Here is a 22,549-nt window from a genome sequence, read left to right as displayed (position 1 = left end):
AAGACTTCATAATATTTGTTCTTCATAGAAATTTAATTATTTCAATGGTCATTTTCTTTTATGCCTCTGAACAATTACCGAGGGTATTAAGAAGACTCACTTTTCCTTCTTTGTTCATCTTAGCAAGCTAAAATAAAATAAGCCACATCTGAAATGTGAAACGTACACATTTTATGGCCTTTATCTTAAATGAATGAAAGAGATAAACACAAGGATAAACTCAAAATTCCATGCTATGTGACTTGTCTTTGACTCTAACAATCTGTTTGTTGTTTTGCTAACTAATTGTATTTAATGTAATTACTTTATATGATAATTTGACAAGATGTAACTAGACAAACTCTTCAATTTTTAAAGCACAAATTCATAAAACATTTTAATACCCAAGAAAATTATCAACCCACACATTAAACAATACAAATGAGATGATAAATAGAAGCATGAGCTTTTTCAATCAGCAAACTAAAAGCTCCCAGGCTACATCAAACAGATACTTGTTTTTTTAAAACTTCTAACAACACTTTACTGCCTTTAGAGAATAAAAACCAATTTCTCTCTTTTTTATTACGACTTCCACAGTTCACAGAAATCTTAACCTAAAATACTGACAAAACCTAAATTTCTACTAGCTACACCAAATGTCATAGAAACATATTAAAATTTCAATCCAGTACATATTAACTTAAACTACTTGCATAGTGTTTTCACTAAGTTAAAACAGATAAATTATGAAAATCAAGAAGCAATAGTCTTTATAACTTTGAAAATAATAGTACGACTGAAGAAAACATAAGTGAGACATGACTTGAGGCCACACTTAAAGAAAGAACAGTGACAGACAATTTATTATTTTTTGTATCTGTGAAGCTGTCAGTTCAACATTCCCAATCTTTTTGACCTTTGTAACAAGCAAGGAATACGTACTGGTACAGGCCAAAGGCTATATGTGTGGAGCCAAACAGTGCAAGTGTTACCTCATTAGATGCATCTTCCAGCTTGTTCTGGTAATCTGTCAAGGTATGCCTCAACGTCTCAAGGACAACAGAGAAGCTGGGAGGTTTATCTTTGTCCTTGTGGATGCCTAGAGAAAAATATAGGATGAAAATATACCCTTAAAGTCACAACAGGACAAAAGTTAGGCAAATAGTAACAGAGATACTACAATTAGGTAGAGCTGAAAAGAAATTATGAAACCTTGAGTAGAATTTTATTCTCCAAGTATACTGCTGTATGGCCAAGTATTAACAGACTTTCTAAACAAGCGGCCAAATTAAAGTTCATAATATATCAAATTAAGTTTATGACTACTTTCTACCTTATCAAGACCCACATAGCAGTTAGTTGTTTTTTGTTTTTTTGTCTCCTAAGTAACTGCAGTGTTTGTACATATCTTTTATCCAAAAATTAAATGAATAGTCTATACTACCATTGTTTGGGGGAGTTATGTACACTTACTGTGGTCCTTGTGTTTCTGATTAGTCAGGCTTTTTATACTGCACTATTTTGCTTAAATAATAATTTCTGAACCCAAGAGCATATAATTTTCTGTTATACTTGGAAATATTCTTCAATCCTTAAAATTCTCAAGTTACAATTTGAAATAAACAATAAAAATGCTATTATCTACATAGCCTACATCATGTTTCAATTAAAACCCTTAAAACTGATACTCATGGTAAAAATATGAGTATTTCCATATTATGGCCTCAAACTACTTTAATTTAGTTGGGCTATAAATTACGTTAGTTGAGCTAATAAAGGTCACATGATCAAATGTAGCTCCAAATATTAATCCAAAAAGTTGAGTTTCAAAAACTACTTTAAATTGATTGCTGATCACACTATTCTTTAAGTGTTAAAAAGCAAGTAGAAAATTCAGTTGAAACATATTCATACTGAAAATATTTTTCTTTTATTTCTCCTCATCATATTTTATAATAGAAATATTTCAATATGTAAGAAACGGATTTTCAACAAAGCTAATATTTAAGAGCAGCATTCATATTACATGTCCTACTATTCATTCATTCATTCAACTAATTTACTGAATTCCTACTACATACTAATCTTAGGCATTAAGCAGACAGCAATAAACAAGATGGGTATAACCTCTGTCCTTACAGAATTTAAGGTTTAATAAAAGAAAGAAAGATAGCAGATAAATATATGACATCATTTATCCACTGTTCAAGCATTCTATTATTGGACTCTTGGAGACGGGGGAAAAGGAAGTAATAAAGAAAGAAGGAAGAAAGGGGAAAAATTCTTAGTTAATGATAGAGCAACTTTATTCAGCTCAGGGTATTGGTGATATCTCATATTTAAATCTTGGAGAAAATGTTATTAATATATTTATGAAATTTATCAAGGTGTAATTTATATATGGGTACAACTTGGTTTTTCTTTAACAGAAGAAGAATATTTAACTTAAAAACCAAAAGTAATGTAGAAACAACACATATCATATCTAGGAAAGAAATACACTGTTCTGAGCCATGATAACAGAGGAGACAGTACTCTTTGTAGTGACTATGAGTTGGAAAGACAACTCATTAAAAATTTTATTAAAGGTCTTACTAAATATATTTTTTAAAATTCCTCTCTTGCACAAGATAAAAAAAATGTAATGTATAATTCTTTTCTTTTGCTACTACACAAGTAGACCATGAATAAATCATTCAAGGACACTCGGGAAATCTGCATTTTTACAATAAGGGAGAAAACTTCCTCTTAGAAATTCAGAAGAATAAAATCATCTTAATATGAGTGCTGAACAGTAATGGGACAAAATGCCCTCTCCTTACTGACCTATGCACATTCTTATATTCTACATAAAATAAAGTTTTCTTTCCTGAAAATGTTTATATAATAAACATTAGTTGAAGCACAAAGAAAGTTTTATGTCTGCTATGGCTAGATTGGTAAATGCCTTGAGATAGTCTTCTCTGGGTTAAATCTGCTTGGTGTTCTATAATCTTCTTGTACTTGAATACTGATACATTTCTCTAGCTTTGGAAAGTTCTGTTATTATCCATTTGAATAAACTTTCTATCCCTATCTCTCTCTCTCTCTACCTCCTCTTGAAGGCCAATAACTCTTAAATTTGCCATTTTGAGACTATTTTCTAAATTCTGTAAGGGTGCCTCATTCTTTCTTTATTCTGTTTTCTTTTGTCTCCTCTGACTGTGTCTTTTCAAATATCTATCTTCAAGCTCACTAATTCTTTCTTTTGCTTAATCAAATCTACTATTAAGAGACTCTGACACATTCTTCATTATGTCAACTGCATTTTTCAACTCCAGAATTTCTGCTTCTTTTTAATTATTTCAATCTCTTTGTTAAATTTATCTGATAGAATTTTGAATTACTTCTCTGCGTTATATTGAACTTCTTTTGAGTTTCCTCAAAACAGTTACTTTGAATTCTTATCTGAAAGGTCATACATCTCTTTATCTCCAGGGTTGGTCTCTGGTCCCTTATTTAGTTTGTTGAAGTCATGTTTTCTGGGATGGTTCTGATGCTTTTGGATGTTCGTCAGTGTCTGGGCATTGAAGAGTTAGTTATTTACTGTAGCCTTCGCAGTCTGGACTTACTAGTTCCTGTCCTTCTTGGGAAGGCTTTCCAGGTATTCAAAGGGCTTTAGGTGTTGTGATCTAAAATTTGGCCACTGCAGCCATATCTGCATTAGGGGGCACCCCAAGCCCAGTAACACTGTGGTTCTTGCAAACTCATAGAGGCACCACCTTTGTGGTCTTGATAAAATCCAGAAGAATTCTCTGGATTACTACGTAGAGGCTCTTGTTCTCTTCTCTTACTTTTTCTCAAACAAACAGAGTCTCTCTGTGCTGGGCTAAAACTGGGGGAGAAGTGACACAAGCACCCCTGTGGCCACCACCATTAAGACTGCACTAGGTCAAGCCTGAAGTCAGCACAGCACTGAATATCACCCAAGACCTGCTATAACCATTACTTGGGGACTGCCTATGTTTGTTCAAGGCCCTAGGGCTATACAATCAGCAGGTGGTAAAGCCAGCCAGGCTTGTGTCCTTCTTTTCAAGATGGCAGATTCCCCCAGGTCCTAGAAGGATCTAGAGATGCTGTCCAGAAGCCAGGGCCTGGAGTTGGAAACCTTAGGAATCTTCCTGATACTCTATTCTACTGAGGCTAAACTGGCACAAGACAAAGTCCTTCCCACTCTGCCCTCCCCTTTCCATAAGCAGAGGAGTCTCTCCCCTGGCCATCATAGTCACAAGCCCACCCAGGGGTACTTCCAGGCTGCTGCTGATGCTCACTCAAGGTCCAAGAGCTCGTCAGTCAGCTTGTGGTGAATGCTGCCAGGTCTGGGAATCAACCTTCAGGGCAGCAGACTCCCCTTTGGCTAAGGGCAGGTCCAGAAATGCCATCGAAGAGCCAAGGCCTGGAATCAGGGACCCCAAGAACCTACTTAGTGCTCTACCACTCTGTGGCCAAGCTGTTAACTAAGCTGCACGACAAAGTCCCATTTATTCCTCTGTCTGCTGTTCTCAAGCAGAAAGAATCTCTTGCTATAGCCACTATAGCTGTGAATGTGCTAGGTCACACTTCAAACCAGCAGATCTGAGTCTCACCAAAGGTCCACAGTGTATACTACATGGGTATTGCTGCTGACTAATTCAGGCCCCAGGGGTTCTTTAGTCAATAGGTGATAAATCCTGCCAGGACTGGGTTCTTCACTTTAAGGCAGTGGGTTCCCTTCTGGCCCAGGGTCTGGAAATGTCATCTGGGAGCTAAGGCCTGGAATGAGTGTCTCAGGACTCTTCCTTGTGCTCCATCCTTCTGTGACCGAGCTGGTATCCAGGAAAAAGTTCTCTTTACTCTTCCCTCACCTCTCAAGTAGAAAGAAGGGGTATATTTCAGAACTATGAGCTGTGCTGCCTGAAGTTGGAGGTGGGGTACTGCAAGCATTCCCTTTGCTGCCCCTGCTGGTGTCTCACCAGGTCACATGCCCTCTAAGTCCACTGACTCCAAGCCCAGCACAGCACTAGGATTTGCCTAGGAGTTGCAGTCATGGTGGCCAAGATTGTCTTTCAAGTTTATTTAGGACCCGAGAGCACTTCAGCCCACAGTGGCAAGGCTTGACAGAGTTCAAATTCCAACTGCTTAGATGGACAATTTCCCTCTGGCTAGGGCTAGTCTAAATGCTCCCTCCATGAGCACTGGCTTATTCTCAGTATTGCTTTCCACTGTGACAGGGCAGTACTGAGCTTCAATGAAAGTCCCACAATCACTGTGCACTCCCTCCCCCAAATGCACAGATTCTCCCCACCACACAGCTGCTGCTAGGGCATGGAAGAGGGGTGGTGTCAACAATTCAAGACTCTCAACCCTCTTCCATGCCTCTTTCAGTGATAGGAAGTTTAAAACAGGTACTGTGACTGCTCATCTGATTTTTGGTTCTTATGAAGGTGGTTTTTTGCCTAGATAGCTATTAAATTTCGTGTTCCTGTGGGGGTGAAGATCACTGGAGGTTTCTATTCAGATGATCTCAATCTTCTGACCTTGTGATCCACCCACCTCGGCCTCCCAAAATACTGGGATTATAGGCGTGAGCCACCATGCCTGGCCAAATAAATTCATTATCTTGCAAACATTAGTGCCATTCTGGAGTGTTTAGGGAAAACAGTTCATAACTTTTCTAACATATGGAAAGTATTTACTATGTAAGTCCTTCTCATTCTCTATGTTTTTTGGGAGAATTCAGAAAACACTTCCTTTACCAAGGCTTGAGAAATATATTAGTAATGGAAGTCCCAGCCTCCTTGATGAACTCTGTGTAGCTTGATAAGCTCCAAGTGGCTAGAAGACAAAGAATAACAGCAAACACTGGTACCATCAAAATGGGTTCCCTGAATTCAGTGGGAGTCATTGGATCTTGGGTAACAGAGACCAAATAGTAGCAATTAACTCCCAGAGACAAAGTGGACATGTTTAACACAATGGGTAGTGGAGTCAAAGCAATAAACAAAATGGTTTGACCTACAGAGATCACTGGCATTGGCTAACTGATCATGGTGTTCCTAGAACCAAAATAGATGGGCAGCATTGTTAAGTCTTACTTTATTTGTATAAGTAGAAAAGTCCTAGGTCTGATTACTAGAAGTAGGACTAAAGTAAACAAAAAAGGAAGAATTAGTCCTTAAATGCTTCTCAGACTTGAGCTAATTCACAGACCTAAGGTCCTTTAAATAAAGGGGATGGGTCTCTGTTAGCAATCCTGATATACTGCCCAAAAAAATTATACTGTAAATCTTTCTCCTTACCTTCCTCAAAGAAGGTAACCATCTAACAGGGTAACTGTGTACTGGGGGAGAGGAATTAACTACACTTATCAGGGATAACTAGACACTGGATCTGAACTGACATTAATTCAGGGAGACCTAAAATGTGCTATTGTGGTTTCAATAGTCAGGGTAGGAGTTTACAGAGGTCAAGTAGTTAACTGAGTTTTACCTGAGGCCTCTCTCGAGTGGGTCCAGTAGGTACCTGAACCCACCCCATAGTTATTCCCCCAGTTTGGAACACATAGTTAGAAAAGACAAATGCAGCAACTGGCACAATGTCCACATTGGTTACCTGATCTATGAGTGAGAAAATATTACAGAGGAAAACCAAGTGGAAAAAGCCAAGAGGAAATCACTGGAACTTTTACCTATCAAAATACAAATCAAAAGTAATACCATACTCCTGGAAAGAGTGTAGAGATTAGTGCCTTTTAAAGGATTGAAAGATAAAGGCATGGTGATTCCTACCACATCAGCATTCAACTCACCTAACAGGGCCGCTGCAGAATACAGATGGATCTTACAGAATGACAGTGAATTAATCAGTATGACTCCAACTGCTGCTGCAGTTAAACATACAGTTTCTGAAGCATATTTACACATTTTCTGGCAATTGGAATGAAGCTATTCATTCTATCCCTTTAGTAAAGACCACCAAACCAGCTTTTTTTTTTCATCTGACAGGATCAGCAATGTACCTTTGTTGCTGCCCTACCACAGAGCTATATCAACCCTAGCTCTCTAACACAATCTAGTATGTAGAAATCTTTATCAACTCTCCATTACAGAAGATATCACATGCTTCACTTCATTCTCTACTAAATTGATGGCATCATTCTGAATGGACCTGACAGTAAGGAGTGACAGTGCCATGGATGCCATGTTAACCTCTGTGACCTGCACGGACACTCCAGATGAGTTCCTGGAAAATCTAAAGTAACTGAAATACAATGAAAAGAGGAAGAAGTGATCAACCCCTGTGGAGCCTACAATTTAAGACATTCTCTGTTGTTTCTTATTCCAGCCTCAGTTGACAAGGCCATTGGACTTTGTAATCAACCTTGGCCAACCTCCTGACACCACACCCTACAACCCCCTCCCAGTTTGGCCAACCTCATGACTCCACACCCTACGAACCCCTCCCAGCTTGCAAAAAAAACGCCCTAAAGTTACTTCTGTAACTTTCCACTGTTTACCCCAAACCTATAAAACCAAATCCTATCCCACCGCCCACCACTGATGCCCTTTTCAGCCCCAGCCCACCCACACCCAGGTGAATAAACAGCCATGTTGTTCACACAAAGTCTGCTTGGTAGGGGGTGGGGGGGGTCTCTTCATTCAGTGCACATGTTTTAACACTGATGAACAGAAAGTAGCAACTATTCCAATTCAAGATGTATATGACATTTCACAGGTCCTTATAAGTGAATCATAGTGTAAACTTTTAGGAGTTAGAAGCAAAGCAAATCATCCTCTACAGATAACTATTCTCCTTTTGAAAATTGGCTTTGGACTTGCTACTGGTCCTCAGCAAATACTGAATACATGGCCAACAATTCACCATGTGACTAGAGGTTGCCCATCATAATATGGTTACTGTGTGATCTACCAATCCATAAATTTTGGCATACACAAGAACACTCTATCATCAAGTGAAAGTGGCATATAAGTCCTGAAAGCACAAGTAAGTTGTATCAGCAAGTAGTCCAGATTCCCGTGGGCCCTATTCATGTTACATTGTTCCCTCTCTCTTAACCTATACCTTGGATGCATGGAGAGTTCTCTATGACCAACTGACAAATAGAAAAAAAAAATGGGCTTGGTTTAGAGATGGTGCTGTATGATATGCTGACATGATTCAAAAATAGGCAGCTGCAGCAGCACTACAGTCCCACTCAAGGGTGGCTGTGAAGAACAGTGGTAAAAAGAAGCCTCCAAGTGAGAGAATTTCAATTGGTGGATGTAACTATCATTCTTCCGAGAATAAGAGATGGCCAAAGGTACAGATATACATCAATTCATGTATGGTGTCTAACTGTCTGGCTGAATGGTTAGGGATCTGGAAAGAATGTGAATAGAAAATTGGTAACAAGGTTGTCTGGGGAAGAGTATGTGGACAGACTTCTTCAAATGGGCACTGTGGCTAAATCAACTTCAGTAGACAAGGATCTTAATAATCAGGAGGGCAAGATGAAGTACTCTGTGGATATCAACCAATGTCTTTTCCTAGCCATCTTTGTCATTACAAAATTGAACAAGAGTCATAGCAGCAAGGACAAAGCTAATAGGCTCCACAGTATGAACTTCCATTCACCAAGGCTGATAGGGTTACAACTCCTATTCAGTGCCAAATTCACCAACAGCAAAGACAAACACTGAGAGCATGATACGACACCACCATTCTCTGGGCAGAATCAGATAGCAACTTGGTGCCAGGTTGATTACACTGAGTAATTTCCACCATGAAATGGGCAATGCTTTATTCTTACTAAGATAGGCCTTGCTCTGAATACAGATTTTCCTTCTCTCACCATAATGTTTCTGACAAAACCACCATGTATACACAAAACACTTTAATTCACCATCATGTAATCCAAATGGCATTGCTTCTGATCACAGAATGCATTTTGTAGCAAATGAAGTGTGGAAATGAAATTGTTTCCATAGGACTCACCGGTCTTGCTATGTTTCTCATCACAAAAACACAAATACTGTATAATTCCACTTAACATAAGGTATCTAAAGTGGTCAAATTCATAGAAAAGTAAGTAGAAAAGAGGTTACTAGGAAAAAGGAGGAAAAAGAAAAGGGGATGTGATGGTGAATTTTGTAACAAACTGACTGGGTCAATGGGTATCCAAATATGTGGTTAAACATTATTTCTGGGTATGTCTGTGAGGGAGATTAACATCTGAACTGGCAGATTGTCCTCCCTAACTTGAGTGGACTTCATCCAATCTGTTGAAGGTCTGAATAGAATAAAAGCCTGAGTAAGAAAGAATGCTTCCTTTCTGCCTTGCTGTCTTTGAGCTGCAATATTAATCTTCTCTTGCTTTTAGGCTCAGACTCCAACCAGAACTTACACCATCAGCTGTCCTAGTTCTCAGGACTTCAAACTCAGACTAGAAGCACACCATCTGCTCTCCTGGATAATAGCACAGACCCTCCCAGAATACAGGTGTGGATCCCCTCACCAGGGATGGACCCATATCCAGATGGGATGCTTGCTGACAGCAAAGCAATAGGGTATGGGTAGTAAAGGAAGTTAGAAATACCAGTTACAATCATGTGACCAGATAGAAAAAGAAGGACTAAGTACAGAATACAGGCAGCCTCAAATTACAATGATTCAACTTAAGATTTCTCAACTTTACAGCAGTACAAAAGCAATACACATTCAATATGTTCCTTGACTTACAATGGGTTTATCTGACTTCACTTTCCCAGCTTCTCCCGCAATTGCATAAGGTCTAATTCTTACAATAAATTCCTTATTCAATAAAACTATAGTGGTTCTGACTGCCTAATCAAACTCTAGCTTTACATGTTCCTATCTTGTAATGCACACTTGATCTTCACAGTGACTTCCTATATTTAAAATTCTTAACATTCTATGACTAAAATGGAAAAAAAAATCTACAATTTCTCCTAGAAAGAAACAGTAAGAACAAGCCTAGTAAAGGCAAAATGTAATTAAACCTATCATAACAAGTATGATAGTGTTAAATGAGATATGAATTGAGAAATAAAAACTAAAAATTAAAATTGATACATCAAAGACTTATAGAACCCCAAAAAAAGTATATACAAGATGAAGAATTTAAAGTGATTTTTAAAAATATACAGTTTTAAAGAAAATCAGAGGCCAAGTTTTAATCAAGCCTCCAATTCTGTACTGTCTAATCAGTGGAGAGTAAAATTTATTTAACAATGATTTTTCATATTCATACTTAAATTAGTTAAGTTAAATTTTCAATTCCTTAGTCATAATAGTCATATTTCAAGCACTTAATAGCCACATGTGGCTAGAGTCTACTACATTAGACAAAACAGATATAGAGCACTTCCATTACTACAGATTCCATTACCAATGTAGAGGAAATCTACAGAACAAAGAAACATGTTAAACTATGCAATGGGGATACAATCAGAAAAATGCAGCCTGTGAAACCCGTAGAACAAATGAAACAGTTTTTTAACTAATAAATTTAAAAGAAAAATGGTAAACAAAAAGAGACAGAAAACTAGGTGTGGTGGCTCATGCCTGTAATCTCAGCACTTTGGGAGGCCAACGCAGGTAGATCACCTGAGATCAGGAGTTCAAGACCAGCCTGGTCAACATGGCAAAACCCCGTCTCTACTAAAAATACAAAAATTAGCTGTACATGTTGGCACATGCCTGCAGTCTCAGGTTCTCAGGAGGCTGAGGCAAGAGAATCTCTTGAACCTGGGAGGCGGAGGTTGCAGTGAACCAGGATTGCACTACTGTACTCCAGCCTGGATGACAGAGTTAGACTCCATCTCAAAAAAAAAAAGAGAGAGAGAGAGAGAGAGAGAGAGAAGAGGAGAGGAAACTGCAGATTTTTTAATGTCCGCCAACCATAATGTCTAGACCTTCTTTGCATACTAATTTAAACAAACTGATATTATATGAGATATACAAGGAAATTTGAAATTTATAATACTAAGAAATGTGTAACTTTTACATATGATAATGTTCATGTATTTATATTTTAAAAGAGACCTCATTTTTTAGAGAGTCAAACTTAAATATTTATGAATGAAATTAAACAATAGCTGGGATATGCTTCAATATAATACAGCAGAGGGGAAACAGGTGAAATAAGATTGGTTCTTAAGTTGATAAATGTTGATCTGAATGGTGTGGGCAAGAGATTTCCTTATACTATTCTGCCTCCTTTTTTATATATTTGAATTTTTTTATAAAAAATAAAAAAAAGATGCAATTAATTACTGGATGAATTTGAAGATCATAGGAGGATCTTATCTTTTTAAAGAAAAATTCATTGAGATTTCTCTTGGGAGGGAAAAAAACACATTATACATATTTCTGCTCTTATAGGTAACATGTTTTTTTCTTTATTCTTACAGTTTTAAAAATTTCAAAAATATATTTAAATGCAGGTGTTATTTGATTATTTTTCCCTGTAAAGCAGTGATCTCGTCTGGCATGCTACAATCTTTTTTATCTCAAATAAGTGTTTTTTAATTATGTCTTAAATTATTACATTTGTTTCATTTACCCTAGTTTTTGCCTTAGAAAGATGTACAATCTTTTCATTGGTACTGCATATTATCATTTTTCCCTGTTTTTCTTTACTTGATTTATGTTTTAATTATTTGTTCTTTTCCTCTGCATTTTATCCGTGTTCTTTTTTCTGCATTTTGTCTTCCAAATCACCAATCTATAATGTTAATTGTAGACTGTAAACTTTCTACAATGTCAATTCTGTCATAGCTACTCACAAATTTTTAATCCACCACCCTAATTTTAGTTTCCTTAGACTCCTTCTTTATGTCATTCTTTTACCTGTTAATCTCATTTGGGCTTTCCTGGAATAGGGAGAGAATTAACCTTTTTCTATTTCAGCCTATTCTTTCCTTATTAATCCCATTTGATAAAGGTCATTTCTTTTTGTAGCCTACTGTGGATGCCAAATAGCTTCTAAATTTTATTCTGATTTCCATGGTGAATCATTTTACCAGTCTGTCCTAAATGTATCAGCTACTGCTCCTTTCCCCTTGTTTTGTGGTGCTTAGTTTTTCACAAGTTCTATTTAGTTTTCTTTTCCTTAATTTTCAAATTAAAAAAAAAGTAAAACCCTAACCATATTTAGAAAGTTTGAAAAAAGACTATACGTATAAATTCTCCCAAGCTCTACTCTGAATCAATTACATACTGATCAAACTCCCTCTAACGTCAGTATCTGAAGCTACACAAATGTACACAGTTCCTACGATATTTTTCAGCAAGAAGCAATCCCTGAACTTTAGTGGCATCATTTCCCAAACTACTCCCTGGACTTCTGGCACATATAATTAGATAGATTATAGGGAAATTTTTATCTCTAGTATGAACTGCTACCAATGTTCTTTTTGTCTTAATCCCTAGAGACAATACAGAGGAGACTTCTTAGAACTTTATCTCCAATCCCTGGGTCATTCCTGGCTGGCTGTATTCTGGGAGTCAGAAGGAGATGGTATGGGAGTTGAAAGAAAGATGGGGGAAATACTCTGATTGCCTCAGAAAGCAGCACCTACACAGTAGAAAGATAGCTTCCTAATTTTATAGTTAAAATTGGGAACTATTTCAATTATAAAATTGAAATTTTTGAAAGAGGGAGGATACAACTTTCAAATTTTTGAAAGATGTGGCAAGAGAACAAAATGTCTATCTACCGTCATAGGATAAGTCAAAAGGAAGCTGATTGCACTTTCATTCCAGTTCTATTGACTATGTATCATATATACTCTTCCCAAGGGAGGGTGTATGTTTATTTGATTTCCAGTATAACTGTGCGTTTTCAACTTTTCTGTGCATTCATTTGTATGAAAGTTTGGAGCTATTTTATAGGAGGCTACCAGGCAGCTGACACTTTAAACTTGATTATTTTACAAATCGTAAATAACAATGTAGGCATGAAGCAATGCTTAATAATCAGTATCTTGAGGGTGCAGCGGCTCATGCCTGTAATCCCAGCACTTTGGGAGGCCGAGATGGGTGAATCACCTGAGGTCAGGAGTTCAAGGCCAGCCTGGCCAATGTTGCGAAACCCCGTCTCTACTAAAATACAAAAATTAGCCTGGCGTAGTCTGATGTCTGTAATCCCAGTTACTCGGGAGGCTGAAGTTGGAGAATTGCTTAAATCCAGGAGATGGAGGTTGCAGTGAGCCAAGATCACACTACTGCACTTCAGCCCAGGCAACAGAGCAAGACTCCATCTCCAAAAACACTAATAATAATCAGTATTTTTAAACTATCAGAATATTTTCTTTATACAATGCTATACTTGCTACAAACAATTTAAAACTTAAAGGGAATAAGGCTAACAAGATGAAACACAATAAATTGTTTCAGTTCAGTCATTTAAAATTCACATCTCCAGAAAAAGTAGGAAAGAGAGGGATAATAATAGCATGTTTTTAATCTAGGAAAGCCTATGAAGTTGGGATGTAACTGGAAAGTAAAGAAGAGCAAAAGTGAATAAATAAAAAGATGGCAGAAAATCCAAAGAGAAGAGAAGAAGACTACAAAAGATGGTTGGAAATGAGTAGCAATTAGCACAATGTTAAATGGCATAGTCTCACTTTATTCCAGCTATCAGCTATCTTTAATATAATCTGAATAGATGAAACAAAATAGAAATGAGTTTCTATTTTTATCAAATTGTAGCCAAAGTAGATATGACTGAAACAAAATATTCTGACATTTACAAGCATTCTTTGCATTAAGAAAAGTCAAAAAATGTACGTTGGCATATATTAATGATGTCATTACAAAATGTTGAATCCTCAGTAAAGCTACTCCCTTGGATTTCATAAACTGAAACTATGAGTATAATGAAGTGGGGCAAGTTTGGTTTGTAAACCTCAGTGAATTAGGAGATAAGGGAAGCAAGAGAGAAGAAATCTGCAAATAACAACAAAGGAAACCTGTGTGGTGCTCCTATAGCCATCCTCAGCTTCTCTGCCACTCATGAGTCTCTAGTTAAAAAGATACCAGCTATAAGGTTCACAAGAACAATTAAAAATTCTCAAGAGGACACTAGGTATAGGCAATATTCCTTTATGAAAGAAACAAAGGAGGAGAGAGGGGAGGGAAAGTCCAATTTGTTGCCTTGAGTTTCCTAAGAGTGCTCCCTGAGACTAACCAATTCCCAGGTGACATATACATGCCTAAAGGAATCAAATCCTACTGCTTTTAGTTCCTGGGATCCTTCAGCCTCTCCAGGTAGAAAAGCAAAGAACACATTTAGGGTGTTACAAATGATTTCCTCAAGGAAAGCTGAAGAAGGTCGGAGTCTCAGTGAACACGAAAGTCAACCACCCTAAAATAAAAATTCAAGACTGAGCCATAAGAAAGACTTTCTTTCATGAATCCTAGAAGAAAAAGTTACATTCTTAATGTTTGCTGACACCTTCAGGCATAGGTGAAACTGTATTAGGAGAAATACTCACGGCAAAAATACTACAATGGCTTACACCTGTAATCCCAGCACTTTGGGAGGCTGGGGTGGGAGGATATCTGAAACTCAGGAGTTTGAGACCAGCCTAGGCAACATGGTGAAACCTCATCTCCACAAAAAAATACAAAATTTAGTCAAGCATGGTGGCATGTGCTGTAGTCCCAGCTACTTGGGAGCTGAGGTGGGAAGATCACTTGAGCCCAGAAGGTTACGACTACAGTCAGCCATGACAAACCACTGCACTCCAGTCCAACAAACAGAGTGAGACCTTGCCTCAAAAGGAAGGAAAGAAGGAAGGAAGGAAGGAAGGAAGGAAGGAAGGAAGGAAGGAAGGAAGGAAGGAAGGAAGGAAGGAAGGAGAGACAGACAGAGAGAGACAGAGAAGACAGACAAGACAAGACAAGACAAGACAAGACAAGACAAGACAAGACAAGACAAACTACATGGGTTCAAAGTAGAAAAGGATTTCCCCACACACATCCTACTGTAAGAATTTCTACCTGAAAAGAAATAAGATAGGAGCAACTGTAGTGCTTCAATTTTAGTTGGCAGTAGAAAGCAGAAATAGGAAATAAATGTCCGTAATGGTAGAGGCAATCAAGGTGACATTTGTATGATCCATGAAAGATTATACATCTGTTCCCCTGGAGTTCAATCTTCCTGATGACTCCTTATGGAAGCTACCCAAAGAGCTGCTATAATTTAGAAAGAGATTCCACCATCACCTTTATAACCTCAAAATTTAAAATGTAAAATAGACCTTCAACCTGATATTCATTCATTCATATTTTTATTCATATTCAACAAATGCTTTTTGAGTGACTGTTTTGTGCCAAGTATTATTCTAGCTGCTTAAAATACACTAATGATTAAAGGAGACAAAGATTCTCATCCTCATGGAACTGAAATATAATAATAAATGTTCCATATAGTATGATAGAAATGTTTAACTGCAATAGGTGCTATGGAAGAAAAAAGTAGAGCATGCAAGGGAGAGACGTAGTGAGCCCAAATAACACAGGAATGGGCAATGAGCAAGCTTCATGGAGAAGGTGAGATCTCATCATGGGCCTACGGACGATAAGAAAGACAGCTATGCAGATACACTAGCTAAAAAGCTTTCCAGGTAGAAGGAATGGTCGATACAAAGGCATCTAAGGCAAGAGCATGCTTGGCGTATTCAAGAAACAGCAGAAGGCTAGAGTGTCCCAAACACAGGGGAGGAGGGTGATAGTAGTGAGAGGTGAGGCAATGAAAAACAAGCAAGCCAGTGATACCACTGTGGCTTCTAAGTAAAGCACAGGATCCTACAAGGTTTAGAGCAAAGGAATGACACACTGTAATTTAGGTTTTTTGCTGTTGTTTCCATCCAGCTTTACGGAAGTATAATTACCACAAAAGATTATATATATTCAAGGTGCAAAACACGATGATTTGATACCCATATATACTGTGAAATGATTACCACAACCAAGTTAATTAACACATCCATCACCACACCTAGTTTTCTGTGTGTATTGTAAGGATACTTAAGATCTATTCTCTTAGCAATTTTTAAGTAAACAGCATTAATTTATTATTTTTAACTATAGTCACCATGTTGTACATTAGATTCCCCAGGACTTACTCTATACCCGAAAGTTTGTAACTTAAGCTCATAAATGGTCCTTCTGGTAGCTGCTGAGAAAACAGACTGAGGGGGAACAAAGGTGGAAGCAGAGAGACCCATTAATCACAAGAAGGCCAAGGTTAGAGGCATTAGGAATCAAGGTGTAAATTGTTACACTGATCACAGGTGAGGAGATCAAGTTAAATCCTCTCAGTAAATAACTTCTGGAACGTCTCGGACTCACTGAAATTTGGCTTAGCTGCTACCTGAATATAAGGTGGTGGGACACTTGCATCAGAAAGTTTCTTAATGTAGAAAACTACAAAATCTGAAGGAAACAGGGAATTCAAACTTGAGAATTAATGCCAGCTCTAAACTAAGATTAATTCAAGAAAATAGTTTTCATTCATTTCATTTTGAAAAGCAAGCCCAAAAAACAATTTTGCTACTATCCCTATAAATTTCTACCATGGATTACTTTTCCTGAAATAGAGGTTAGATACAGAGTATGTATTAAACTGAAAGATATGTCGAGACAACAAAAGGAGGTAAAGCACCATTGCCTTCTTGCCATAGCTACAAAAGAGAAGATCTCTGGAAAATTCTTCCCAAGATAACAGAATTAATTATTTATTTACTCATTTGTTAATGATGAGATCTTGCTATGTTGCCCAGTCTGGACTTGAACTCCTAGGCTCAAGTAATCCTTTTTCCTCAGCCTCAGGAGTATCTGGGACCATATGTGCACACCTAGCACTTGGCTATTGAATTAATTTTGTTACAAATTCTAAGAATGTGCTACTAACACACACACACACACACACACAAATATCACTATTCAAAGCAGACGTTTCCCTCAAAGCTATTCTAGCATACCTTGCATACCTTGTTTTACTGCACTTCATTCTACCGCACTTCATAGGTATTACAATTTTTACAAATTGCAGGTTTGTGGCAACCTGCCTTGAGCAAGTCTATTGGTACCATTTTTCCCAACACCATGTGCTCGCTTTGTGTCTCCATGTCATACTTTGGTAATTCTTGCAGTATTTCAAACTTTTTCATTACTATTATATACTATTGTGATCCATGATCAGTGATCTTTGATGTTATTATTGTAATTGTTTTGGGACACCACAAAGTATGCCCATAGAAGATGGTGAATTTAACTGATAAAGGTCATATGCTCTAGTATGAAGTTTTCTCAAAAAAACAAAAATAGAACTAGCATATGATCCAGCAATCCCATTGCTGAGTATGTAGCCAAAAGCAATGAAATCAGTATCTCAAAGAGATATCTTCAATCCCATGTTACTTGCAGTCCTATTCACAATAGCCAAAATACAGAATTCGCCTAAGTGTCCATCAATGGATAAATTGATTTTTTAAGTGGTATATATTTTTAAGACACATTGAAATGTTATTCACCCATAAAAAAAGAATCCTGTCATTCACAACAACATGGATGAAACTGGAGAACATTCTGTTAAATGAAATAAGCCAGGCACAGAAAGACAAATACTGCATGTTCTCATTCATATGTGAAAGCTAAAAAATTTGATCTCCTATTCCTACCTTTTATTTTCAGCCTGCATGTGGTATATGAATTTCTCACAGACAGCAGATCAAGTCATGTATTTTAATCTACCCTNAAAAAATTGATGTCATAGAGGTAGAGAGAAGAATGATGGTTACTAGAGGCTGGTGGTGGGACAGTAATGAAGAGAAGTATATTACTGGGTATAAACAAGGATTCACCTTTCTAGAAGGTTTCTAGTTCACATTTGTACTACTCCAGTGAACATGTGAATGACAAGAAAGACAATCAGCCTTATTACTGCCATGGAGAATGTTGTAATGGTCTGCCCAGATCAAACTAGCCACAACATTCCCTTAAGCCAAAGTCTACTTAAAAGCAAGGCCCTAACTCTTTAATTTGATGAAGGCTGAGAGAGGTGAGGTAACTGCTGAAGAAAAGGTGAAAGCTAGGAGAGATTGGTTTATGAAGTTCAAGGAAAGATGCCTTCTGCGTAACATAAAAGTGTAATGTCAAACAGTAAGTGTTGATGCAGAAGCTGCAGCAAGTTATCTGCAAGATCTAGCTAAAATCACCAATGCAGGGAGCTACACTAAACAACAGATTTACAGTGTAGACAAAACAGTCTTTTGTTGGAAAATGTCACCTCGGACTTTCATAGCGAGAGAGGAGAAGTCACTGCCTGGCTTTAAGGCTTCAAAGGACAGGCTGGATTCTTGTTAGGAGCCAATGTAGCTGGTGAGTTTAAGTTGAAGCCAGTGCTCATTTGCCATTCAAAAAAATCCAAGGGCCATTAAGAATTACGCTGTATCAGGCGGGTGTTGAACAATGAGAACACATGGACACAGGGAGGGGAGCACTACACACTGGGGTCTGTTGGGGGGAAATGGGGGGGGACGGGGGGGTGGGGAGGTGGGGAGAGACAGCATGGGGAGAAACGCCAGATATAGGTGAAGGGGAGAAAGGCAGCAAATCACACTGCCATGTGTGTACCTATGCAACAATCTTGCATGTTCTTCACATGTACCCCAAAACCTAAAATGCAATAAAAAAGAGAAAAAAAAGAATTATGCTATATCACTCTGCCTATGCATTCATAAAGCATTTCTAGAGCACAGGCAGAGTAGATATAGCATAATTCCTAAGGGTCCTAGGATTTTTTGAATAGTAAATGTGCATTTAAACTCACCAGCTACATTACCAGCTACTAGGGCAGAGGTAGAATAGATACAGCATAATTCTTAAGGGCCGTGAGATTTTCGAATGGTAAATGAGCATTGGCTTCAACTTGGATGACAAGTTGAAACAGCTCATATGGATGACAGCTCATCTCTTTACAGAATGTTTAACGGAATATTTTAAGCCCACTGTTGAGACCTACTACTCAAAAAAGATTCCTTTTAAAATGTTATTGTTCACTGAGAATGTACTTGGTCACCCAAGAGCTCTGAAATGTATAAGGAGATTAATGTTTTCATGCCTGGTAACACAACTGATCCATTCTGTAGCCCATGGATCAAGAAGTAATTTTTACTTTCAAGTCTTACTATTAAGGAAATACATTTCATAAGGCTATTGCTGCCATAGATAGTGATTCCTCTGATGAATTTGGGCAGATTATACTGAAAACTTCTGAAAAGAATTCACCATTTCAGGTGCCATTAGAAACATCTGTGATTCATGGGAGTAGGCCAAAATGTGAACATTAACAGGAATTTGGAAGAAGTTGATTCCAATCCTCGTGGATGACTTTGAGGGGTTCATTATAAAATGACAACAAATAATTTAGAATATTACACAAATGGTATCAAAAGGCATGGCATGGTATAAAGAAATCTTTCATGAAAGGAAGAGTCAACAGATGCAGCAAACTTCATCACTGTCATCTTAAGAAATTATATTCATATGTAGAAGAATGAAAGTAGACCCCTAAATCTTACTGTATTAAAAAATCAATTAAAGATAGATTAAAGACTCAAACATAAGACTTGAAACTATAAAACTAATAGAAAAAAACATATGGGAAATCCTTCAGGACACTGATCTAGGCAAAGATTTTATGGCTAAAACCTCAAAAACACAGGCAACAAAAACAAATATAAACCAAGGGACTATATTAAACTATATAGCTTCTGCCCAACAAAGGAAACAATCAACAGAGTGAAGAGAAAACCTGTAGAATAGGAAAAAATATTTACAAACTATTCATCAAACAGGGACTAACATGCAGAATAGACAAGGAACACAAACAACTCAACAGCAAAAAAGTGATCCCAATAAAAAGTAGGCAAAGGACATATGTAGACATTTCTCAAAAGAAGACATACAAATGTCCAACAAGTATATTTTAAAATTCTCAACATCACAAATCGGGGAAATGCAAATCAAAAGCACAATGTGATATCATCTCACCACAGTTAGAACGGCCAGTAGCAAAAAGACAAAAGAAAAAAATAGCAAATGATGGAGAGGATGCGGAGTAAAGAGAACTCTTACACACTGTTGATGAATGTAAATTAGTACAGCTATTATGAAAAATAGTGTGGAGACTGCTTGAGACCAAGAGTTCAAGACTAGCCTGCGCAACATCCCAAGACTCTATCTCCTTAAAAAAAAAAAAAAAAAAAAACTAAAAATAAAGCTACCATATGATCCAGCAATCCCACTACTGATACTTATCCAAAGGAAAGAAAATCAGTATATCAAAGGGATACCTGCATCATCATATGTATTAGAGTACTATTCACAATAACCAAGATACAGAATCAACCTAAGTGTCCAACACTGGACAAATGGATAAGGAAAATATGGTATAAACCAGATGCTACCATACCTAAAGTCCTAGCTACTTGGTAGGCTGAGGCAGGAGGACTGTTTGAGCCCAGGAGTTCAAGGCTAACCTGAGCAATACAGCAACATACGGTCTCTAAAAAAAAAAAAAGAGTACGTGATGTGTGTGTGTGTGTATATATATACATATATATACATGAACATACACACACACAATGGAATACTATCTACCCATAAAAAAGAATAAAATCCTGTCACTTGTAGCAACATAAATAAAACTGGAGGTCATTATGTTAAATTAAATAAGCCAGGCACTGAAAGACAAATATCCTATGTTCTTACTCACATGTGAGAGCTAAAAAAGTGGATCTCACAGAGGTAGAGAGTAGATGGTGATTACTAGTGGCGATGTGGATGGTGGTATTGAAGAGAGGTAGATTAATGGGTATAAACATGCAGTTAGATAGAATGAATAAGTTCTAGAGTTCAATAGCATAGTAGGGTGACTACAGTTAACAACAATATATTTTATATTTCAAAATAGCCAGAAGATTTGAAATGTTCCCAATAGAAAGAAATGATCAATGTTCAAGGTGAGCGCTATCTTAAATACCCTGATTTGATGATTACACATATTTTATGAATGTATCAAAATATTACATGCATACCATAAATCTGTATATAAATATGTAAAATTATTATGTACCCATTTTTTAGGTAACCAAAAGAAATTGCCACAGTTATCCCAACCTTCAGCCACCACCACCCTGACCAGTCAGTAGCCATCAACATCAAGCCAAGACTCTCCACCAGCAAAAAGATCATGACTTGCTGAAGGCTCAGATGATTATTAGCACTTTTTGCCAATAATGTATTTTTTAATTAAGGTATGTGCATTTTTTAGAAATAATCTTACCACAACTTATTGGACTACAGTATAGTATATACATAACATTTATACACACCAGGAAGCCAAAAAATTTGTGACTCACTTTCTTGTTTATGTAACAAAAACCCAATCTGAGCAGAAAGGGAGTCCATTATAAAGACCAGAGCTGTTTTAATGCAAGCCAAGAGTAGGAATGAAACCAGGTCCCAAGCAGGTATGTAAATCAATCAGGATGTAAATTAAATAAGAGGTCATCAGCAAGAGAATTTAAGGAAGAGACTATAGAAATGTGTACAGGTTAACAAACCCAAAAAGGTATGATGAGGTACCAAGAGCAAACAAGAGTGGAAAACAAATATTATGCCTTAGCTTAAAAGGTCAAGTGGAGAGAATGTCACCATAGTCCAACGAGAGCCACAGTCATGAAAAGAGGGTCCTCCCGACAGGCACTGTGGCTGCTGAAAAATGAAGCCACTGCCAAAAATGCAATGGAGCAGAGGAAATAAATACCTTGACTGCTGTCTTCTCTCACCCCCTTAATCTCCTGTGGGTGCACCTACTGTCCAAACCCAATGAGAAGCCAGAAGGCAAAGTAACCCAGATCCACAGAAGTCAGCCTCCCAAGGCACACAGAGAAATAGAGAGCAGAGGAGAATGGATCAGTGAGGGGAGAAAGGTGTAAAAGAGAAAAATCAGCACAAGATCTGTCACAATCCAAAAATCACTAATTCAGTACAGTCCTTTCTGGGAACACATTCCCTATAATATACAAAGCATGCATCTGTAACAGAAAATTAGGAAGATAAAAAGGATGGTTACTAAAGATAAGAATAAAAATAAAAAATTTTAATAGAAAACTCTGTAGGCTTAGTAATAACTTATAAGTTGCTTTGTTACCAACTGTTGTACTTGAAAACTCAAAGGAGACATGATCACATTATTCTTAGCTTTTGTAATTCAACTCTGAAGAAATATATAAAATAATATTGAGGCATATGATATACTGTTACAATATTTAATAATTTGTAAAGAATCCCAATACCATTAAACAGCACTGATACATCTCAATAATAAAAACATACCAGTGTAAAGGAAAATTTTCTCCTCCAAAGCTGTAACAAATATAATTGAAACTGGAAACCTATATCTACTTTTGTGACACTTTTATATCCTTTGATTTGTCCATGATAACAAATT

At 37.2% G+C, this 22,549-nt stretch overlaps 1 protein-coding gene across 3 annotated transcripts in view; it reads right to left on the bottom strand.

The window, feature by feature from the left end:
- Positions 1-22,549, bottom strand: part of LOC108292674 (coiled-coil domain-containing protein 171) — a 239,272-nt gene that overhangs the window by 118,448 nt on the left and 98,275 nt on the right. For all 3 annotated transcript variants that reach the window (XM_037733204.1, XM_037733206.1, XM_017513686.2), the window contains one exon: positions 975-1,081. In XM_037733204.1, coding sequence (XP_037589132.1) covers positions 975-1,081 — 107 coding nt within the window. The remainder of the gene's footprint in view (positions 1-974; positions 1,082-22,549) is intronic.

The sequence above is a fragment of the Cebus imitator genome, unplaced genomic scaffold (genome assembly GCF_001604975.1).
Source record: "Cebus imitator isolate Cc_AM_T3 unplaced genomic scaffold, Cebus_imitator-1.0 Scaffold499, whole genome shotgun sequence".
Classification (NCBI taxonomy): domain Eukaryota; kingdom Metazoa; phylum Chordata; class Mammalia; order Primates; family Cebidae; genus Cebus; species Cebus imitator.
The sequence above is the reverse complement of the archived record's forward strand: the minus strand, read 5'-3'. Positions and strand labels throughout refer to the sequence as shown.